At 36.8% G+C, this 19,025-nt stretch overlaps 1 protein-coding gene across 1 annotated transcript in view; it reads right to left on the bottom strand.

Moving 5' to 3' along the window:
• The window catches only part of RYR2 (ryanodine receptor 2), a 440,097-nt gene that overhangs the window by 264,477 nt on the left and 156,595 nt on the right, over positions 1-19,025 (bottom strand). The window contains exons 4-5 of the mRNA XM_074144589.1: positions 14,212-14,232; positions 7,334-7,348 (exon numbers count right to left, since the gene is read on the bottom strand). Coding sequence (XP_074000690.1) covers positions 7,334-7,348; positions 14,212-14,232 — 36 coding nt within the window. The remainder of the gene's footprint in view (positions 1-7,333; positions 7,349-14,211; positions 14,233-19,025) is intronic.

The raw sequence follows: 19,025 nt of genomic DNA, 5'->3' as shown, positions 1-19,025 counted from the left end.
AGCTTTGAATTACCATTACTACCACCACTTTTTCCAAAAGGCACAGGGAAAGAACGAGACATTTGATAATGTCAGGCCCATTGTGCCAAAGATGAATGCTGAACGTCTGCTGCTTATCACACTGAGGAAGAGGGGAAAAATCTCCTGTGAACACACTGCCTTACCAACACTTCGGATTTGCTCAGAAGCAACAGTGGGCATAACTACACAACCAAATTCACTAATATGGGCAAAAGTTTGACATTTCCCTGATATTTCTATCAAAATTATTATCATCTTACCAGCCATAAATTTGATATCTAACACAGATTTGGTTGCCTGTTGTACAAAAGATGAGAGGAACAGTGTGATGAACAAAATCACAGCTATGTTAGTTTGCCCTTGTTTTGGCCATATTGATTTGTCTGTCTGGCACCTATTTTGTTAAACGCCCACTTGTAGCCAAACAGGAGAAAGATTGGCTCAAAAAAATTTCAATCACTTTTGCAAAAATGGAACAGTGGTTTTTTGGATAATTTTTCACAAGGGGATTTAAGTAATTTTTTTTAACCAAAATTATTTTGCCCATTAAAAAAAACGCAAGTTTGCTGTTTCTGTTTTAGAGAGAAAACAAAAAGTTGCAAAAAACATTTCAAGCATTTTCCACTTAAAGATTTCTGAGAGGCAATTATAATCAAGCCATCCACATGGAGAGAAAGTTAAAACATGTAACACGGAAAAAATACAGGAGAGACTGGAAGAGAAAGCTGGTACTATGAAACTGCCTTCCACTTTGGAGCCTGCCTCCCAGGACATGTACATACCTAGAAATTAATTTCCTATTTTAAAGGCTCATTTCATAACTAAACACTCAGCTTTTATCTTTATGCCAGAAACTGCACACTAAGTAGCTGTGGGGCCATGATTGTTAACTAAGTGTCTTTGATTTCCAAAATAATCCATTCCTACCCAGAATGTTGCAGAGAAATTGTTGAAATTTTTCAACATGTTAAAAATAAAATAAATTTAAAAGTTAACAACTGGACTTCTATGGCAAAGATGGAACGTTCCAAGATGAGGTGTGCCACAGAAGTTTCACCAAGTTTCTAGTAATATTCAAATAATAATATTTCAGAAGATACTGCAAGTAAGACTTCTTGAAAACCACAATCCTGACTAATTCAATCCATAATACCCACAGATTTTTGCACTAATATATGAATGGCATTCTAATGCAAGGAACTTTCTAAACAACCACATTATTTATCGTGAGTCTTATTTGCTGTATGTTTTTAGTTCCTAACTTTCAGAGTAATTTCTAATTTGGACAATACATTCCCTGCATAAAACCAGGCTGGAGAAAAATACATTTGTGTTCACAGAAGAATTTATCCATTGAAGTTCTACAAGCTATGTTATTCAGGAGTATCAATTATATGAATGCAAAACTCTTCTTAATTTATCCTCCAAGAATTTGGGGTTTAGACTAGGACTTGAACAGCCTTCAGAACTGGTAAACACTACAGTCAATAAATTGAAACTGAAAGCATATTGGGCAAATTCACACTGCTTGTGAAAACTTTACATAAACTGCCCAACTCTAGTCTAATATTTCTGCAGCTGGAATGAAAGATCAATTTGGAGTCATCTCATTACCCAAAAGCCATTGCTGAAACAAAGGCAATTCAGAATACAACAACAACTAGAGCTGAAGAAATTAGCATTCAAAATATATAAACAGCTTTGAAGTTCAATGTATTGTTAGACCAGGCAATGAGAACAGACTACTAAGATCTGAGTTGCTTAATTTGACGTGAAAATCTTGAAACAAAAATAAAGAAGGAAAATAAGTTAAAATTGGGAAATATTTCTTTTCTTTGTTTTCTTAATAGAAATAGGATTAGAATGCCAAAAAGAACTCAAAAATTGCAACCTACAAACTATCTAGTAAAATGTGCAAATGATGGAAACAGCATAATATGAAATATTTATAATTAGATTGAATTAAAAATTATATATTTTACTGCAAATACCAATCCTGCAGTCAGATAAGTTATACATAACGAACAAACCCTTCATATCTGTACAATTTTGTATATACACAACTGCCATATGTACAGAGATGCAACCATCTAACAGATTAAAACAAGTATTTCACTGACATTGATTCACACAGTAGCACTTGCACTGTGCCTATGGCTGCACTGCTACACTTGTGGCCATACATGAGAAGCTGCAGGAAATTAATCATGGTAACACTGAACAAGTGTTTTGGAGCCATTTGTGCTTCTGGGAACCTCACAATAAGAATTTTTAAAGAGTAGCAAATACCCTGTGGCATCCAAGGAGATTTTGAGTCAAATAGCCATTACCTTTCCATTCTTTTCAAGAGAACACACTTATTTCTACTACAAAAAAAAATGTTTCTTAGTCGAATGAGTACTCTATTGCAAGGGAATGCCAACATTTCTTTGCTGACTTTTTCTTCACAGGTCTACACAATCACCAAATGTATAAAAAGGGAAAAAGCTATGAGCTTCAGGAAGGTACCAAAGAAAGTCAAGCATGCAAAAGCATGTAAATAAACAGGATAGTTATTTCACTGTTTTGTGCATGTACAGACAAAGCCTTCACAACATTGTCATGTTTCAGAAATATAATGCTTGAGAAAGCCTGACGGCCACTGCGTTTAGCACGTGGCTATTCAGAAAAATCTAGTAACCCATGAAAGCAATTTAAAAATACTGAATGTGTCACAAGAACACAGGAATTGAAGCGCACTCTCTTGAAAATCATACAAGATAACACAGTGAGTTTTTAATAACTATGTAATGGCTTTTCCTGCCAAATTCCATGAAGAATCCATAACAGCAGAATGGAATTAGTAACACATGATATAGAGAACATGACATTAGAAAGACTAGATTGTAAGGAATTATAGTTTTGATGGACTTTAAAAAATTTAAAAAAAACAAAACAAGTGAAACAATAAGCTATAAGACATCAGTAGTAAATCCTTCAAAAATGCAATCCATGTAATTTACAGTAATTGCTCTGAATGCATTTCTAAAAAAATACTACACAACTATTTTCATGGGACTGAAAATTTTTAACGTGAGAGCAGCTATACAGTAAAAGCAGTAACGTCGTCCCTGTTTTTCTTCACAAATGTTTTCCAAGGCAAATACTACAAGATAAAGTTAAAAGTTTCAAATAGGACTTTTAGTGGCCATTTCATATGTATACACCAGGACAGAGTAAAACAACGTCCTTTAAAGTACTGAGTACTTACACTTCATTAAAATGGAGCAAGCCTCTGAAACAAAGCCGAAGTTAACACTTTATATCCAAAGCCAACTGGGAAAACAATGCTTACTGAATTCATTGTTGTCACAGACTTAAAACGCACTCAACAGTGATGGAACCTTCTCAAAGTCCCTTCCCTGGGACTCACATTGGGGCTGTCAAATTTCCCATTCAGGAGCAGTCATTACATTCTGAAATTATGTTTTGATCCATTAGTAAGAGAAATCAAATAGGAAATGTGTGTCTGATCACAAGTATTGGCTTGAAAAAAATCAACTACCATGCATTCTGAGTAAAAGTAAATTTAGGCCCCGGACTATGTTGTTCCCAGTCAGAAATTTCCTGTGTCAAGACCAGAGATGTAAGGCTGTCGGCACCAATGCCTTTTTCCAGGAGGCTGATGAAAATTTTTAAACCAGTAGGCTAACACAAGTATTTAACCTGATCTAGCTCTTCAGAGGAAAACTGCAAGTGCACAATAAGGAATATGTGCTCTGTTGATACATAATTCTTTAAGCAAATTAAAGGCTCTCATTTAGTAATCTGCAACACAGAATGAAAAGTACTGTAAGGATGTGGAATAAATGTAGATCTTGAAAACTTTTGGGTCCTCACTTAGGAGAAGGAAAACTGCATGATGGCAGAATTAGCAATGAAGTGAAAGAAACTGGAAAAAGACTAAAAGGAGCTGGGAGGAATAGGAGGGAAGGATGTCTCACTATCTAAAACCATCTCGCTATGGCTCTACACACAAATATTTGCATGATGTTACAACAATTTCTGTAGAGGAAAGGATGCTCAAAATGATGTTTCCATAGCAATGTAAAAAAAACCTACTCATCTATTCATTTCATTATTAATATGCAACTTTTAATCTGTTCCAGACCAATGCTGATGGAGGCCAGTATTTCTCTAAAAACAGCAGCAATGATGCAGTCGTACAAGCCGACTAGAATTAGAGACCACCACAGGTAAGTGTTTGATGAGACCTCTTATTCATCACAATTATATCACAGTCTAAATTTTTTCATGCTGAACACAACTTCAGATGACTAACGAGAGCTTCTTTCTAATACTAGGCAACAGCCATCTGGAAAACACAGGAAGGCTCATTTCTCTTTATATCAGCATGATCAGAAACAGTTTATGAAAAGCTAAAAGAATTTCTTAATAACAAAACACAAACTCAGATTAATTTAGCCCCAGGCAACTAAACAGCCAGTGGAGAGAAAAAGGCACTTTTGGGCAGTAATTCAGACCACCTAAAATCTGAGCAATTCTTCAATGATACCTATGCTCCTGCTTGTGGTTACACAGGAAGCTTAAGATATCCATGGCTTTAAGTCAGGTATTTCAGTTTTGTGGGATGAATGCCGGCCAAAGAGCCCAGAAAAACCCAAGCAGTGGTGAAAGCAGAATGTGTGGAAACAGGCTGAGTCACTGCAGAAATAACTCTGGAACAGAGCTAAAAGGCTTGTGAGACAAGATTAGCCAGGCAAAACTAAACAATTCACATGTGGAATAGCAATGCTGGGAAATTACATCTCCAGCAGCATCGGAGAACTTGAAAATGCTGCAAGCAGTAAAGACTACAAACAAAGCTACAGAGTGTGAGCCAAGCAGTTTTACATGTGCTTCTTGCACACAGATGTATCCATTTTCTTTAAAAATCTTGACACACAAAAAAACCAGAATTTCCTTTCCAAAGTAGCAGCATCCAGGCCCAGAAGCCTTGAATTCTTCTACCAAAAATGCTAATGAGACCCTTCTGCAATTACCGTGATCTTGGGCTGCCATTTCCAGTTGTTGGCACCAAACCCACAGCATTTAGTTGCTTAGAACTTAAAGATGCAAAGTAAATCAATTCACTGACATGCAGCATTGTGGTAATATATTCCTTCACCCCTCTTGTATCAAATAACAGCGTCACCAAAGGGCAAATTCAAACCAGACTAAAACCTCTTTGTCTCACTGTAGCCTATATAGCATGTTACAATGGAATAACAAACAGGCAGTTGAATCTATCAAGACATTATATACACTATGCATATTCTAGTCCTTACATCTTACTTTTAAATCACTATGTAGTCAATTGACTTTTATTCATGGAATTCACACAAAACAGCAAGTGCTGCAAATATTCAGGTATGACTGATGACTCTGCTGGTACCTACTCCTAGATAATGATGGCCACTGTGAAAAAAAAAAAGAAAAAAGAAAAAAGAAAAAAAAAGAAAAACGAAAAAAAAAAGAAAAAAACCTTTCATTGACATGATCAGCAGTTACCTCCTATTTTATGTGTAGTGCCACGCCAAAGAACAGAAAAAAGAGTTTAGGTAACCTATAGGTTTCCTAAGAATGTCTTCTTTAAAAGCTGCATAACAATGTGCAATTATGCTTTATATAAACATATAAAAATCTGAATCTGAATAAATCAACTGGCCAATAAAAATCATGAGTATGTCTTATTCAGTTAAGAGCACAGAGATATTTTATTATTTATATTGAAAAGATTGGAATCATTGGCAATGATGATAAACGTTTGTGGAGCACCATGCTAAACGATCCCAATTTTGCTAATAATGACCTGTTGGAAGGCAAAATAAACAGCCACATAATTAGAAACACTTCAGATATACCTCATGATTAATATTTCCAACACTACATTTATGTTATCACTTTTTCAGCAACGGGTAACTTCACATCAATGAAAAGCAGACAGAGCACTGAAATCAAAAATAAATAATATTGAGCGTCTGTTTCCAACCTTCTATGTAAACCAAACATTTATAATTACGGCTGAGGCAATACCTCCATTACAAACTCCCACTTGCAAGCACTTTCAGCAGTTTGGAAAAAAATTGCCCAAGAGGATAAAATTTACTGATTTCTCCCTGAGCCTAGTGAAGATTTCTCTTCCCCCATACTCCTCCTCCTTCACTGCATAGCAGAGAGAAGGAATTAATAAAAATCTTCCTGGTTATTTTAAAGCTAAATAAGTGGAGGAGGGAGGCATTTTTCACAGGTTAAGGATTGTGCCTAAGCCTTTTCTGTTGCTGTATGATACAAGGAATGTGAATCATCCTTGTCACTTGAGAAAGAAACTCACAGATAAAGAATAAGACCGACAGCCAAGTGGGAAGAAAAGATGGATCAGCAGAGGAGTCATGCTAAGAAAATTTCTCTGACATCATTAAATCCATCCCTTAAAATAGCTATGCTTATCTAGCCCAGAATTCCTCCCTTTTGGAGGGTAACAATGAAGCAAGACCATACCACAGAACAGCAAACTCAAAAAAAGGGGATGAAAAAGAGCAAACAATTTTAGAAGATGAATTGGGAATAGACGTTGATAATTAAAGGAAAAAGTAGAAAACAGATAACCAACACATCTTGGCTAAAATCACAGCCAATTATTCAAATGTCAATTATTCAAAATGTTCAGAGGTTCACTAAGTGCCTTGTCATAGTCTTAATAAAACAATAAATAAACCCACTGAGAAGCAGAGCTCCTGCACATGCTTACTAACTGCCTTCACTGAGGCAGTGAAGGGACAGTGACACCCAGCCCAAGGGCTTTCCACTTACCCTACTGACACCATACCATCACAACGGCATTCTTGCAACAGAAGAAACAGCACGCTGTCCCCACTTTCCAAAATGCCTAAATGTTTTACTGGGACTTGTGTTATATATTCATTGTCTCAAGATTTCCTATTTACCAGATAGTGTTGCATTCTCACTGGAAGGGTAAGAAAGAATTGAGCAGTAGAGAAGCTGGCCCAGAGTCCTCTTTCCACAAAGGTGCCTGCCATTGATCCTAAATGATCTAAATAATAATAAATGATCCTAAATGATCTAAATAAACCATAAGCCCAATCCAAACTAGAGTCACTGTGGCTTCTAAAACCAAATTTTTACAAAATTCAGTATTTGCTATTTTAGTGAAGGCAAGTTTGATGCTAATGTTAAGAATAAAGAAAAAGAGTGATGAAATTAATTGTAGGAATTCACAGAAAGTACAATACTAAATGTTTAACTTGCTTACCTTCATCATAAATTTCTGTAGAGCCATGAGAAGGGGAAAAAAAAGAGAAAATGTGAAATGAATATTTGCTTTCAGGTGCTTAAAAATGGGATTTGTTTCCCCTGAAAAAGTGAGTGGGATACACAGAACTATAAACCACATTTAAAAGGAACATTTATCATTGCAATTAGCATAATTATAGTTCGTGATAGAAAGCAAAACAGCTGCTCAGAACAAGGCTTCATCATTTTTTTATGCAATAGTTTTCCCAGATTTTTTTTTTTTTACTTTAAATAATATAGCACATCAAATACTGCTTAAAGATACAACATAGTACAGGTAAAGCAGGAGCCATGCCTGATCATCTTAAACAACTTGCTCTGCAGACAGTTTCTAACTAAGTACAATGAGAGTTGTAAATCCCTGCATTCAAAGCGCAGTGTAACTCCGCAGTTGCGGAGAGCAACACCACTACTGTAGTAACATATCCTATGTAAATGCATAGTAAATTAAAAAAATTAAAACATTACTAATATGCGATACAATGGTTAAAAAAATTAATTCAGTACCACATGATTGATGTCAGAAGATTGTGAAATTTTTAGGTTAATTTTCATGGAGGTGCTTAAGAATAAAAGGACAGTGATAAGTTATCTTACATGCAGTGTTTTGTTTTTCTTTGTGAGAGTTCTATGGCCACCTTTTCCTCTTTTGACCTCATCAGTTCATGTTTTGATATCACAAAGTTTGAAGCTGAGGACTGAAGTTTGGCAGCAAATCTTTATTCCACATGAAAAGAGAGTCTAAAGAGTCTAACTGTAGAGCTTCCAAGCAAGACTGGGTGCTTTCATTTCATACATGCTTTTAAAACAGAAGTATCTGTTCTCAAAGATGTACAAGATGTTCTAGCTAAAAAAAAAAAAAAAAAAAAAAAAAAAAAAAAGGATAATCTAATGATCTCAAAATGTTCAAAGACTTCTTTAAAAGTCTTCTAGGTCTATTTGTTAGTTAGACATTTGGAAACAAACTGACAAAAACTAAAGATCATGCACCCTGTCCACCATCTCCATAAAGTAAGGATTTCTTGTCGCTCCAATATTTTGTTTGCTTTTACTGGGTGGCTCCAGAAACTAACTAGAAGGCTTTGCTGAGCTGTCTGCAATGTGGTGTGTGTGTGTAAACTCATTAATATAGAAACAAGTTAATTACATGATTAATTCTAATATAACCTTTCCTATATCTATCAATACTGAATTTCACTTGTCATCATGCTGCCAGTTTATCAAGAAGATTAGATCCATCAAAGACCTGAGTCTCTTTCCACCTGTCATTCATCTATGAAATTTTATTCTGAGAACTAGGCAACCCCACTGCTTTTTTATATTGCAAGTACATTAAACAGCAGTCCTTCTGTGAAACCTAATTTATTTTAATTGCTTGACTGTAATCTCTTAACTAGCTTCAAATTAAAGTGAACAGTTTCTCTCTTCCCTTGATTACTTAAATGATGCAGCAGCTTCTTGTGTTGGATTTTTTGGAAAACCAGATTTAACAATTCATTCTCTTCAGTTGACATATTAAATGAACTGTAACAAATGAGAGAGAAACAATTGTGATGTGTTTACATCTGTCATATCACGTTCTTTAGAGTTACTCTGGTTCCTTAATAATTTTGAAGATCATTTACATATCATTCTTAGAGACAGAAAGTGCCATGAGCAGTCCCCTTTAAGCTAGAAAACCTGAAAGACAACAGTGGGTGAGGAAAGTCCAAACACATATATCCACCTACTGCTTCAAAACCACCAGGGAAAGAAACTTAACTGTAAAAACACTTTCTCTTCACGGCAAACACTTAAATGCATGTTTTTTCCACGAATGTGAAGAGAATGCCCCTGTGAAACTTCAGTCCAAGCCTTAGAAGCTACGCACCATGAACTGTGATGACCTGAGCTGCCCAGCTACCAGCAAAACGAATAGGGCAGAGGGTTCCAGGTACTCCTGTCACATCCTTCTGTAAGAACATTCTCCAAGGTTTTTAGACAAATCCCTTCTTACCTAAAGGAGAATGCTTATTTTGAATACCATTAACTCTCAGCTTGAGGGTATAAAAAAAAAAAAAAACAAAAAAAAAAAAACAAAACAAAAAAAAAAAACAAAAAAAAAAAAACCAAAACCATGCCCTGAAGCAAAATAACAGAAAATATACACTTCAGGTATACGATAGTTTGTTGCATAAGAAATTTCTCCAACTCATCCTCTGCAGAAGGAAAAACTTTCTGCTCCTTCATACTTGTTCTCTTTACCTCAACATGACAGAGCACATGAGTTTCGGAGTAACACTAGCAATTCAGAATGTGTATTTGAAAATTAAACAGACAGAACAGACCTATAACTTGAAATTTCTTACTCTTGAAAGGTATTGTTTGCCAAACACTAACACCAAAGTGTTGAAGTGATAAAAAGACAAACCAATACAGTCACCAAGTACAACAAATAATTGCTGTACAGTTCAACACAACTCAGCTAAAAGTAAAAGAAGAAATCAAATTGTGAGGACATGTAGTTTTAGTTATACACAAAGCTCCTACTCCATCAGTGGAGCTGCACTGATGACAGTAGAGCTTGGTCATGTCTGACATTTGAAATGTTACATTCTACACACCCTAACAAACCACACAGATATATGCAATATTCAGTATGAAACGCTATTAAAAACAAATTCAGTCTTAAGAGCTATTAAGGGTGAGAGTTATCTGCACTATGTAGATTTCAGCTAGTTGCATAGACTTACATTATAGTCAAGGAAGAGACAGATTTCTAGATTGCAATTCATATGATTTATTAAGCTATCATTTTCTGTAGGATGTGACCAACTACGCACCAGAAGTGTTTGATTCTCTGCCGTGACTATAATTAGGAGTCTAAATAACTTGCTAACCCTACGCCGTCTACAGCGTAAACACCTAAAGCGTTTTCAGTATCTGAAGAACTGACCAGTTATGAGCTAATTACAAAACACCCATATTGTATCAGACACTGAAATTCAAGAATCCACTGGAGGTGCTCTACTGAGTATTCAGAAGCAAGGTAATAATTGGACTTCTGACATATTTCTGGACTACAGGTAAGTGTCTCTGTTAAATCCTGTCCTACTGAAATCAATGCAAATTTGATGACTAAATGCATCGCAGACACCATTTCACCTTTAAAATTCACTTGTTCAAGAAATCAGAACGTGCTGCGAGCTTTACATACACCTGTTTCTCTAGCATCCAATTTTCTCAAAAGTTATCCTGAGAGGTTGGACTGGTAACTGAATGTAACCAACAACTGGATAATTATATTTCACTGACTTAAGTCTTCAGCTGCATATGCTGTCTGATCTTTTGGGGACAAACGCCTACGTGAGTGCTTAGTGTCACACAAATATCATCCTTATGGAGGAACTAAACTCAGCACTCAGCAGCCACATTACCTGTATGACTTGGAATATGACTTAAAATAAAATAATATAAAACAACCTTTGCAGGATTTCAAATTATTAGAGTTGACGCACATAACATCTATCATTCTATCCATCATCCTAACTGTTCTCTCTCTCTAAAGATAAATTAAATAAATAAAAAGTTAAACTTATTGAAGCTTTATCTGAGGACACTAAGGATGTGTTGTTAATGTAAATATTTACAGCTGTTTGGGGTATTATTTCACTCCTTGGACATCTTTTGGGTAGCATATCACTTACTATGATTGTTCAAACACCTTTTAAATTACCATAATCTCACCTTAATTCTTGGGCTCTCTGGTGAGATGAAAAGACCAAAATAGTAATGCTATTTTATTTGGAATTCTCGCCAAGATTAGTTTTAAAATCCATTTAATTTAGATATTATCTCCTGGATATAACTTTTATACTATTCTTGTAGTATTGTATTTGCTTACGTAGAAATATCAGATCTTTACACTAACCTAATCAATAAGTACTGAAAACAAGTAAACTGAAAGTAGACAGTTTGCTGCAATTCACAGTAATTACTATTGATACACAGAACACAGCTTGAAGTTTGGAAGTTGGTTTGGAAGTCAAGACAGACATTCAGGTGCTTTTATGAGAATGAATGTCCCTTAAAAATCAAGCCCTTAGAGTATACAGCACCTACTTTGAAATCTCAAAATCTCAAAACACCGTTACTAATTCACAGCAACTGACACTTTAAAATTATTTCCCTTATTTCATAAATATATTAGAGGAGAAAAAAATGACAGGCAGGTTGAAAGGAATTCCTTTCACTATGCATTATTCAATTTCGGCTTATTTCACTATTGTTATTTTCTCTGTAAAAAAAAGATATATTCAGTGTCTTCTAACTTTCAGTTGAAATTTAGTAAATCCCTCAGATCAAATGTTGGGTTCCCCCCACCTTGGTAGTTTCATTAAAAGCAAAAAAGCCATTTTCAAATATGAAAGGGGGGCTTGGATGGAAAAGGTAAGCCTTACTTTCATTATTTTTTATGTTTGGTGAGATGTCTTAAACTAATCTGTATGATTCTGCACTGAAGCAGAGCTACAAACCCTCAGTCACACCTGCTGAGAGGCAGAAAGAAAACGCATGTTCAAGGAATATTTTACGCCCATTTAATTCTTACCTCCTTTCAACTGCCAGCACATGCCTTACAGTAAAACAAAGATTTTGGAACAAAATTACCAGAAACACAGCAGAATTGGAGTAATTCCTTCCAAAATTTTTGTTAGCACACTTTACAGGCTGGAATTGCTCAGAAGTGGATGATTTTAGCTTATGCTTTGAATGGCATGAAACTGCTTGCAGCAAGGTTCAGTTATCAATTTGGTAATTAATTTGACATGAAGCTTGTCTAACAGGCTCTAGGCTTAGGCTATCAAGGTGTCCACAGATACATAGATATAACTGAACATACATGCAGTAATCTTGAGTGGTCTACACTAGAAAATGGCTTATGAAGAAATATATGTATTAGAACGAGGTGTCTGGCCTCAGTGACAATGCAGCTGTGCAACAGCCAGCCTTCTGCTGCATTAACTCAGTACGTCCATCCGCAGCCCACCACAAGATCTCTGGTAACAGTTTGGAATTACAGAACAGATTAAAAGTTGGGCAAACTGAGGCTCATCTGAGATAGAGTGATTTCATATTTTACGTAAAGCCAGCACGCACTCCATTGCTGTCAGATAGGAGGTAGACTGGATTACAGAATTAGTCTATTAGGAAAAGTCTTTAGCTAATGTAACATTTACCTCTGCTATCATGGGAACCATTTCCTTTTAAAATGGTTTCAGGACACATTTCTGTGAAGCAGTCTTTCCAAAGCATAAGATTTTGATGTTACTAAATTCTGAATTTTAAAAAAAAAAAAAAAAAAAAAAAAAAAGAAAAGCAGATCTGACTTTTATTTTTGCAGGTAATACTGCTATTCCTGTAGCTATAATACTGTATTTTCCAAGAACACATTCTTTGAATACTTCAGTCAACATCAAGCCATGTCAGAGTGTAACCAATAAACTTCTGGCTTACAATTTTTCATGCATTGTGAAGCGTGAGGCCTGGTGCCTGTATACTACTGAACTTCCTTTTTGTTACTGTTTTTCTCCTTATAGTAAAATTCTTCATAGGAATGAAAACACAGAATGTAAAGTTTTAGAAACAACCTCTCACTTGAAATTAAAAAGGTGGACAAAATGATAAAATAACCTGATCATCTGTATGACTTAAAAACATTCCAAATAAATTCATATAAAAATTTGCTGGTTGTCACCAATATCAGACAGCATAGCAAATCTGCTGTCATACTCATGCAATTAGCTAATTTAAGACTTAACTACAGTTATTGTTTAATAAATATTACAAACATCTACATCTATATATCAAAAGACATAGACGTGAATACATGAGTAGAAAGGGTGTTGAATAGCCTGAACCGCCAGTTAATGTACTTAGCTACAGAAGTCTCACACAAGCTATAACTTGAGTCATTACTTACTATAAACATGTAATCATCACAGATTAAAATTCTATTAATGTCTGGCTGAAATAAAGTGAGGTCAGTGCTTTTGCTGTGTTATTGGCCATATACCAAAGGATGTCTGAGGTTGTTTCTGGTCATGTGCAGCTCAAATAGGGTATTAAGAAACCAAGGAGGCCTACTGTGGTCCAAGCTGTCAGAGATGCTTATAACGTTTTAAACGTGAATAAACAATTCTACGCACACTTTTATGACCACTAACTCATACATATGCAGATGTTAAAGATTACACTGGAGAAAAACATACATAAATGTCCCATATAGGAGAGTTATGTCAGATGCTCAAACAAATATGCATGGTATACACAGACACATTAGGAAGGGCCTTAACAACACACTCAGCAGGGAACTGTGCTTTGATTTTATTTGCTAAGATCTACGAATGATTATTCTGTAGCAGCTGTTCTCCATGATTAAATATTCTTTATATATATTATTAGCAGCTAGATACAGCATCACACGTTATTTATCAGTATTAATTATCTTACTGTCATGCATTTTAGGATTACGGTGTCTATACTGGAAAAGACAGGGTGGGTTACAGAATGGAGTTATAACATCAGACAGCAAGGCTCAAAACTGACAGGCAATAATCATACTTTTATGTTACACAATTCTACAACCAAATTAAACAAGAGAAACATCATTGTGGTAGCATGAAATTTGGTATGACACTTCAGGAATGACCAGATCCTACATGACCATGTATTTGCCTCTTTTTTTGAGCCATGCAAGTTGAAGGGTCATGAACACAGAGGGTATTAAAACAGACAGGTTAGACTCAGTGGCAACATGAAACATTTGGGATCAAGTGAATAAAAGACAGAATCACATACCCATTTTTCCACATCAACTAGCTGTAGAAAGAAAAAGCAAGAAATCAGTAAATCTTTTTCCTTAAATACAGCGTATCAAAGTCTATTTTGAAGTTAACATTTCACATTTTCGGAAATGTATCTAGTATGAAAGAAAATGTATGACTAGAAGGTATTCTCCTGGAATCTCTTTAAAATACCAATACCTCACATTTTGTCTTTATTATATTGTCTTTATATGGGAGGCACTTCAAATTCTGGAAGCGCAAAATGTCCATCTAAATATCAGATAATAGGCAGCAAATAAAGACCGATGCTGAATTAATTCCACGTTGTATTCAGTTCCAAGCAGTCAAAAATAAAGAACACAGTTTCCCACAGAACTTGTCTCCATTTTCTCTTGAGTAAAGCTCTGTCGCAAGTGAACATTATTGACTTGAAAAGGATTACTGGCTGCTATTCAAGATTTGCCATTTTAATGAATGCCTTAACTACAACAGGTAAAATTAGGGGGTACCTGTCAAACCCTGACCCTACAACCTGCAGCATAAGACTGTATCTTGCATAAGAACAGAGAACAGCACACCAAAATGTCATTTTTCCTATGGGGAATGAGAGAATCACTCTAAAGGCTTAAGGTTTTCTATTAACAAAACTGTTTCAAGGTTCATTAAGGAAACAGATTTTAAATTACTCTCTCTAAAAACTCTTTGGACCATCTTAGAGTCTCAGAAAGGATTGAGAATATCTACTAGAACACATTTCAGCTACTAGACATGTTAGTATGGCATTACCTATTAAAAACTTAGTTGGCACCAACAACTAGATCTGAAATAATTTCTCACTGGACTTAGCAGAGAAAACACTGCAGCTTTCTGTGGCTTTACTGCAGGTACACATTGACCTTTTGTCAGCAGATGCCACATGAAAGTCTACAATAATTTAAGATAGCTTAGTGTAAACATGAGCAATTTTCAAAACCACTAGTATTTGGATTCCAGCTTACTTGTGAAATTACTGTAATAAAAGGCAATGTATTTAGGATTTGTCTATTTAAATAATTTTATTCAAAGTACATTTTTACATGGTTTTTTTATATACATTTCAATTAAAATGGAATTTCGTATTTTCAATATAATTCAGTCCTGTTCACACACAAAGGTTAGAAAACACCATCTGAACTCTCAACTAATTACCATGATAAACCTACAAGCACTTGTTAATTTGACAACTCCTACCTCTCTTCTGAGATTTAGACTGCATTTAGATTTATATTAGAAATTCTGTGATTTGCCTATCTGTTTTTTAATAATCTTTACCATTACTTTTGTTATCAACCACAGAAATCTCTCCTGAAAAACACCTAGTGTTCTAAAACAGATGCAATTTAAGAAAAGATATAACAAGATATTGATAAGTTAGAAAAGCAAGCAATGATTTAAACCTAATTTTAAAAATACAACTACGATGTCTTAAAAAAAGGAATAAGGAATACCCGTTTGATTCATGTACAAGTCTTTAATTTTTTACCTTATTTTTGATATATCTTTTATTTTGTTAAAATTGTATACGCACTGAGAACATAGCATTACACACAATTTGACTGTATGACAATGCTAGAAAGAGGTGAATTGATTCACACTTTATTGTCTTGCTTTGGGTTCTCACTGTCCCAAAATTTAACAGAACAGGGCAGCCACAATTGGCATCAGAAGGAATCCGCTCAAAGCTCAACGTACATTTTCAGCTTTACAATCAATTACCTTATAAATTCTGAATTGTCCATTTATTTTATTTTAATGGACACCAAGTAACTTCAAGAGTCAAGTGCAGCACTTTCCAAGTACTTATAAACTGTATACACACTAAATATGTATTAGCATACGCATCTTTAAATAGAATTGTCAACAGACTTTGGCATATGCCAAAGGCACCTTTATTCAGTAGCCTCTCAGGACAACCACTTGAACAAACCCTACGCTTTCACACCTGGTCATACAGGAAAGACTATGAATGCATCCAAAGAGACAGAATCATAGAACCATTTAGGTTTGGAAAAGAACTTTAAGATCATTGACTCCAACCATCAACCTAACACTACCAAAACCACCACTAAATCACGTCCCTCAGCACCACATCTACACAGCTTTTAAATACCTCCAGGAACGGGGACTCAACCACTTCCCTGGGCACTCTGTTCCAATGCTTGACAACCCTTTTGGTGAAGAAATTTTTCCTAATATCCATCCTAAACTTCCCCTGGCACAACTTGAGGCAATTTCCTCTTGTCCTATCACTTGTTACTTGGGAGAAGAGACTGGTCCCCACCTCGCTACAACCTCCTTTCAGGTAGTTGTAGAGAGCGATAAGGTCTCCCCTGAATCTCCTTTTCTCCAGGCTAAACATCCCCAGCTCCCTCAGCTGCTCCTCGTAAGACTTGTGCTCTAGACCCCTCACCAGCTTTCTTGCCCTTCTTTGGACACACTACAGCACCTCAATGTCTTTCTTGTAGTGAGGGGCCCAAAACTGAACACAGTATTTGAGGTGGGGCCTCACCAGTGCCAAATACAGGGGGATGATCACTTCCCTAGTCCTGCTCAACACCCTATTTCTGATACAGACTAGGATGCTGTTGGCCGCCTTGGCCACCTGGGCACACTGCTGGCTCAGGTTCAGCCGACAGTCGACCAACACACCCAGGTCCTTGTCTGCCAGGCAGCTCTCCAGCCACTCTTCCTCAAGCCTGTAGCACTGCATGGGGTTGTTGTAACCCGGCATTTGGCCTTGTTGAACCTCATACCATTGGCCTCAGTCCATCAATCCAGCCTGTCCAGATCCCTCTGTACAGCCTTCCTGCCCTCAAGCAGGTCAACACTTCCGGCCAACTTGCTGTCATCTGCAAACTTACTGAGGGTGCACTTGGTCCCCTCGTCCAGGTCATTGATAAAGATATTGAAGAGAATAGGCCCAAATACTGAGCGCTGGGGAATACCACTTGTGACCAGCCACCAACTGGATTTAACTCCATTAACCACCACTCTTTGGGCCCAGCCATCCAGACAGTTTTTTACCCAGCAAAGAGTGTGGCCATCCAAGCGACGAGCAGCCAGTTTCTCTGCAAGAATGCTGTGGGAAATGGTGTCAAAGGCTTTACTTAAACTTAAGTAGACAACATCCACAGCCTTTCCCTCACCCACTAAGCGGGTCACTTACGATAGAAGGAAATCAAGTTAGTCAAGCAGGGCCTGCCTTTCATGAACTCCAGGCCTAGTCACTTGGTTGTCCTGCCCTGCACTGCATGATGGCACTTGAGATGAACTGTTCTATAACCTTTCCTGGCACCAGGAAAAAAATCACACAGACTGACAAGCCTGTAGTTCCCTGGATCCTCCTTCCAGCCCTTCCTGTGGATGGGCATCACATTTGCTAACTTCCACTCAGCTGGGACTTCCCTGCTAACAAATGATGAAAAGTGGCTTGGTGAGCACTTCCACCAGTTCCCTCGGTACCTTTGGGTGGATCTGATCCAGCCCCATAGACTTGTGTGTGTCTAAGTGGTGTAGAAGGTCACTAAGTATTTCCGCTTGGATTATGGGGGGGTTCGCTCTGCTCCCTATCCCTGTCATTCAGCTCAGAGGGCTAGGTACTTTCTCCCTGTATAACCTCACGACATCCTTGTAGTCCCCCTGAGTGGCCTATCCCTTCTTCCAAAGGTCATAAACTCTTTCTTCCCCTGAGTTCCAGCCAATGCACTCTGTCCAGCCAAGCCAGTCTTCTTCCCCGTGGCTTTTGGCGCATGGGGACAGTCTGCTCCTGCACCTTGAAGATTTCCTTCTTGAAGAATGTCCAGCTTTCCTGGACTCCTTTGCCCTTCAGGACTGCCTGTTACGGGACTCTGTCAAACAGTCTCCTAAACAGGCCAAAGTCTGCCTTTCAGAAGTCCAATGTAGCAGCTCTTCTGACCTCCCTCCTTACTCCTCCAAGAACCAAGAACTCTATAATTTTGTGGTTGCTATGCCTAAGACAGCCTCCAACCATCACAACCAAGGAGTACTTAATGCTCCTTCGACTTGGAATTACCAGTTCTTACCATAAATTACTCTGCTTAGACTTTGTGGACCTGTTGACCTGTTAAGAGGTATAGATCTTCCTACTGGTTTAGGAAGGTTTAAACTTCAGGTAGGGATGGGGGGATGGCAGTCAGGGATTGGCAGTCACATCTATATATACCCTATATAGTCACATCTATATATACCCTCTCACTGTGGTATCTTACACTGTAAACTACTTTATTTCAATCATACATTATGTTAACCACAGTCTAAAGAACAGTACTATCATTTTTCTTATAGAGCACAGTAAATTTTGCCTTGTCATAATGAATCCAAATCCATGGAATTCAATAACTATTCCTCTTCTGGCTCATCTCCTCTCCTGATCACTAAGTCATATTGCTTGGAAAAGAAAATGGTTAGGTAGGTGTATACTAATTTTTCTCATTTTCTTTATCTAAAGAGGAAGCAGAATCCATCTTAAAACACATATCCCTCAAATGCAGTATGCTACTTAAAAATATTCCCTCCACATGTATCTGGGTACTCGGAAGACTTTCCCAGAAGAAAACATGACACTGGCTAACATTAGATATCAAAATTTAGTGGGTTCATTACCATCTGACAATTCTGAATATGAAAAATTATTATCTTGCCATGAGAACACCAGAGTCACCAAAAGGGTGAAGGATACAGTGTCTCTAGAATTTACTTTGTGATTGTGGGCTATTTATACTAAAATAATTAATCATTTTACAGAAGGTTACTATTTTCAACTTGAAA

Source organism: Numenius arquata, chromosome 2 (genome assembly GCF_964106895.1).
Source record: "Numenius arquata chromosome 2, bNumArq3.hap1.1, whole genome shotgun sequence".
Classification (NCBI taxonomy): Eukaryota; Metazoa; Chordata; class Aves; order Charadriiformes; family Scolopacidae; genus Numenius; species Numenius arquata.
This window is presented reverse-complemented; position numbering and strand designations above follow the sequence as displayed.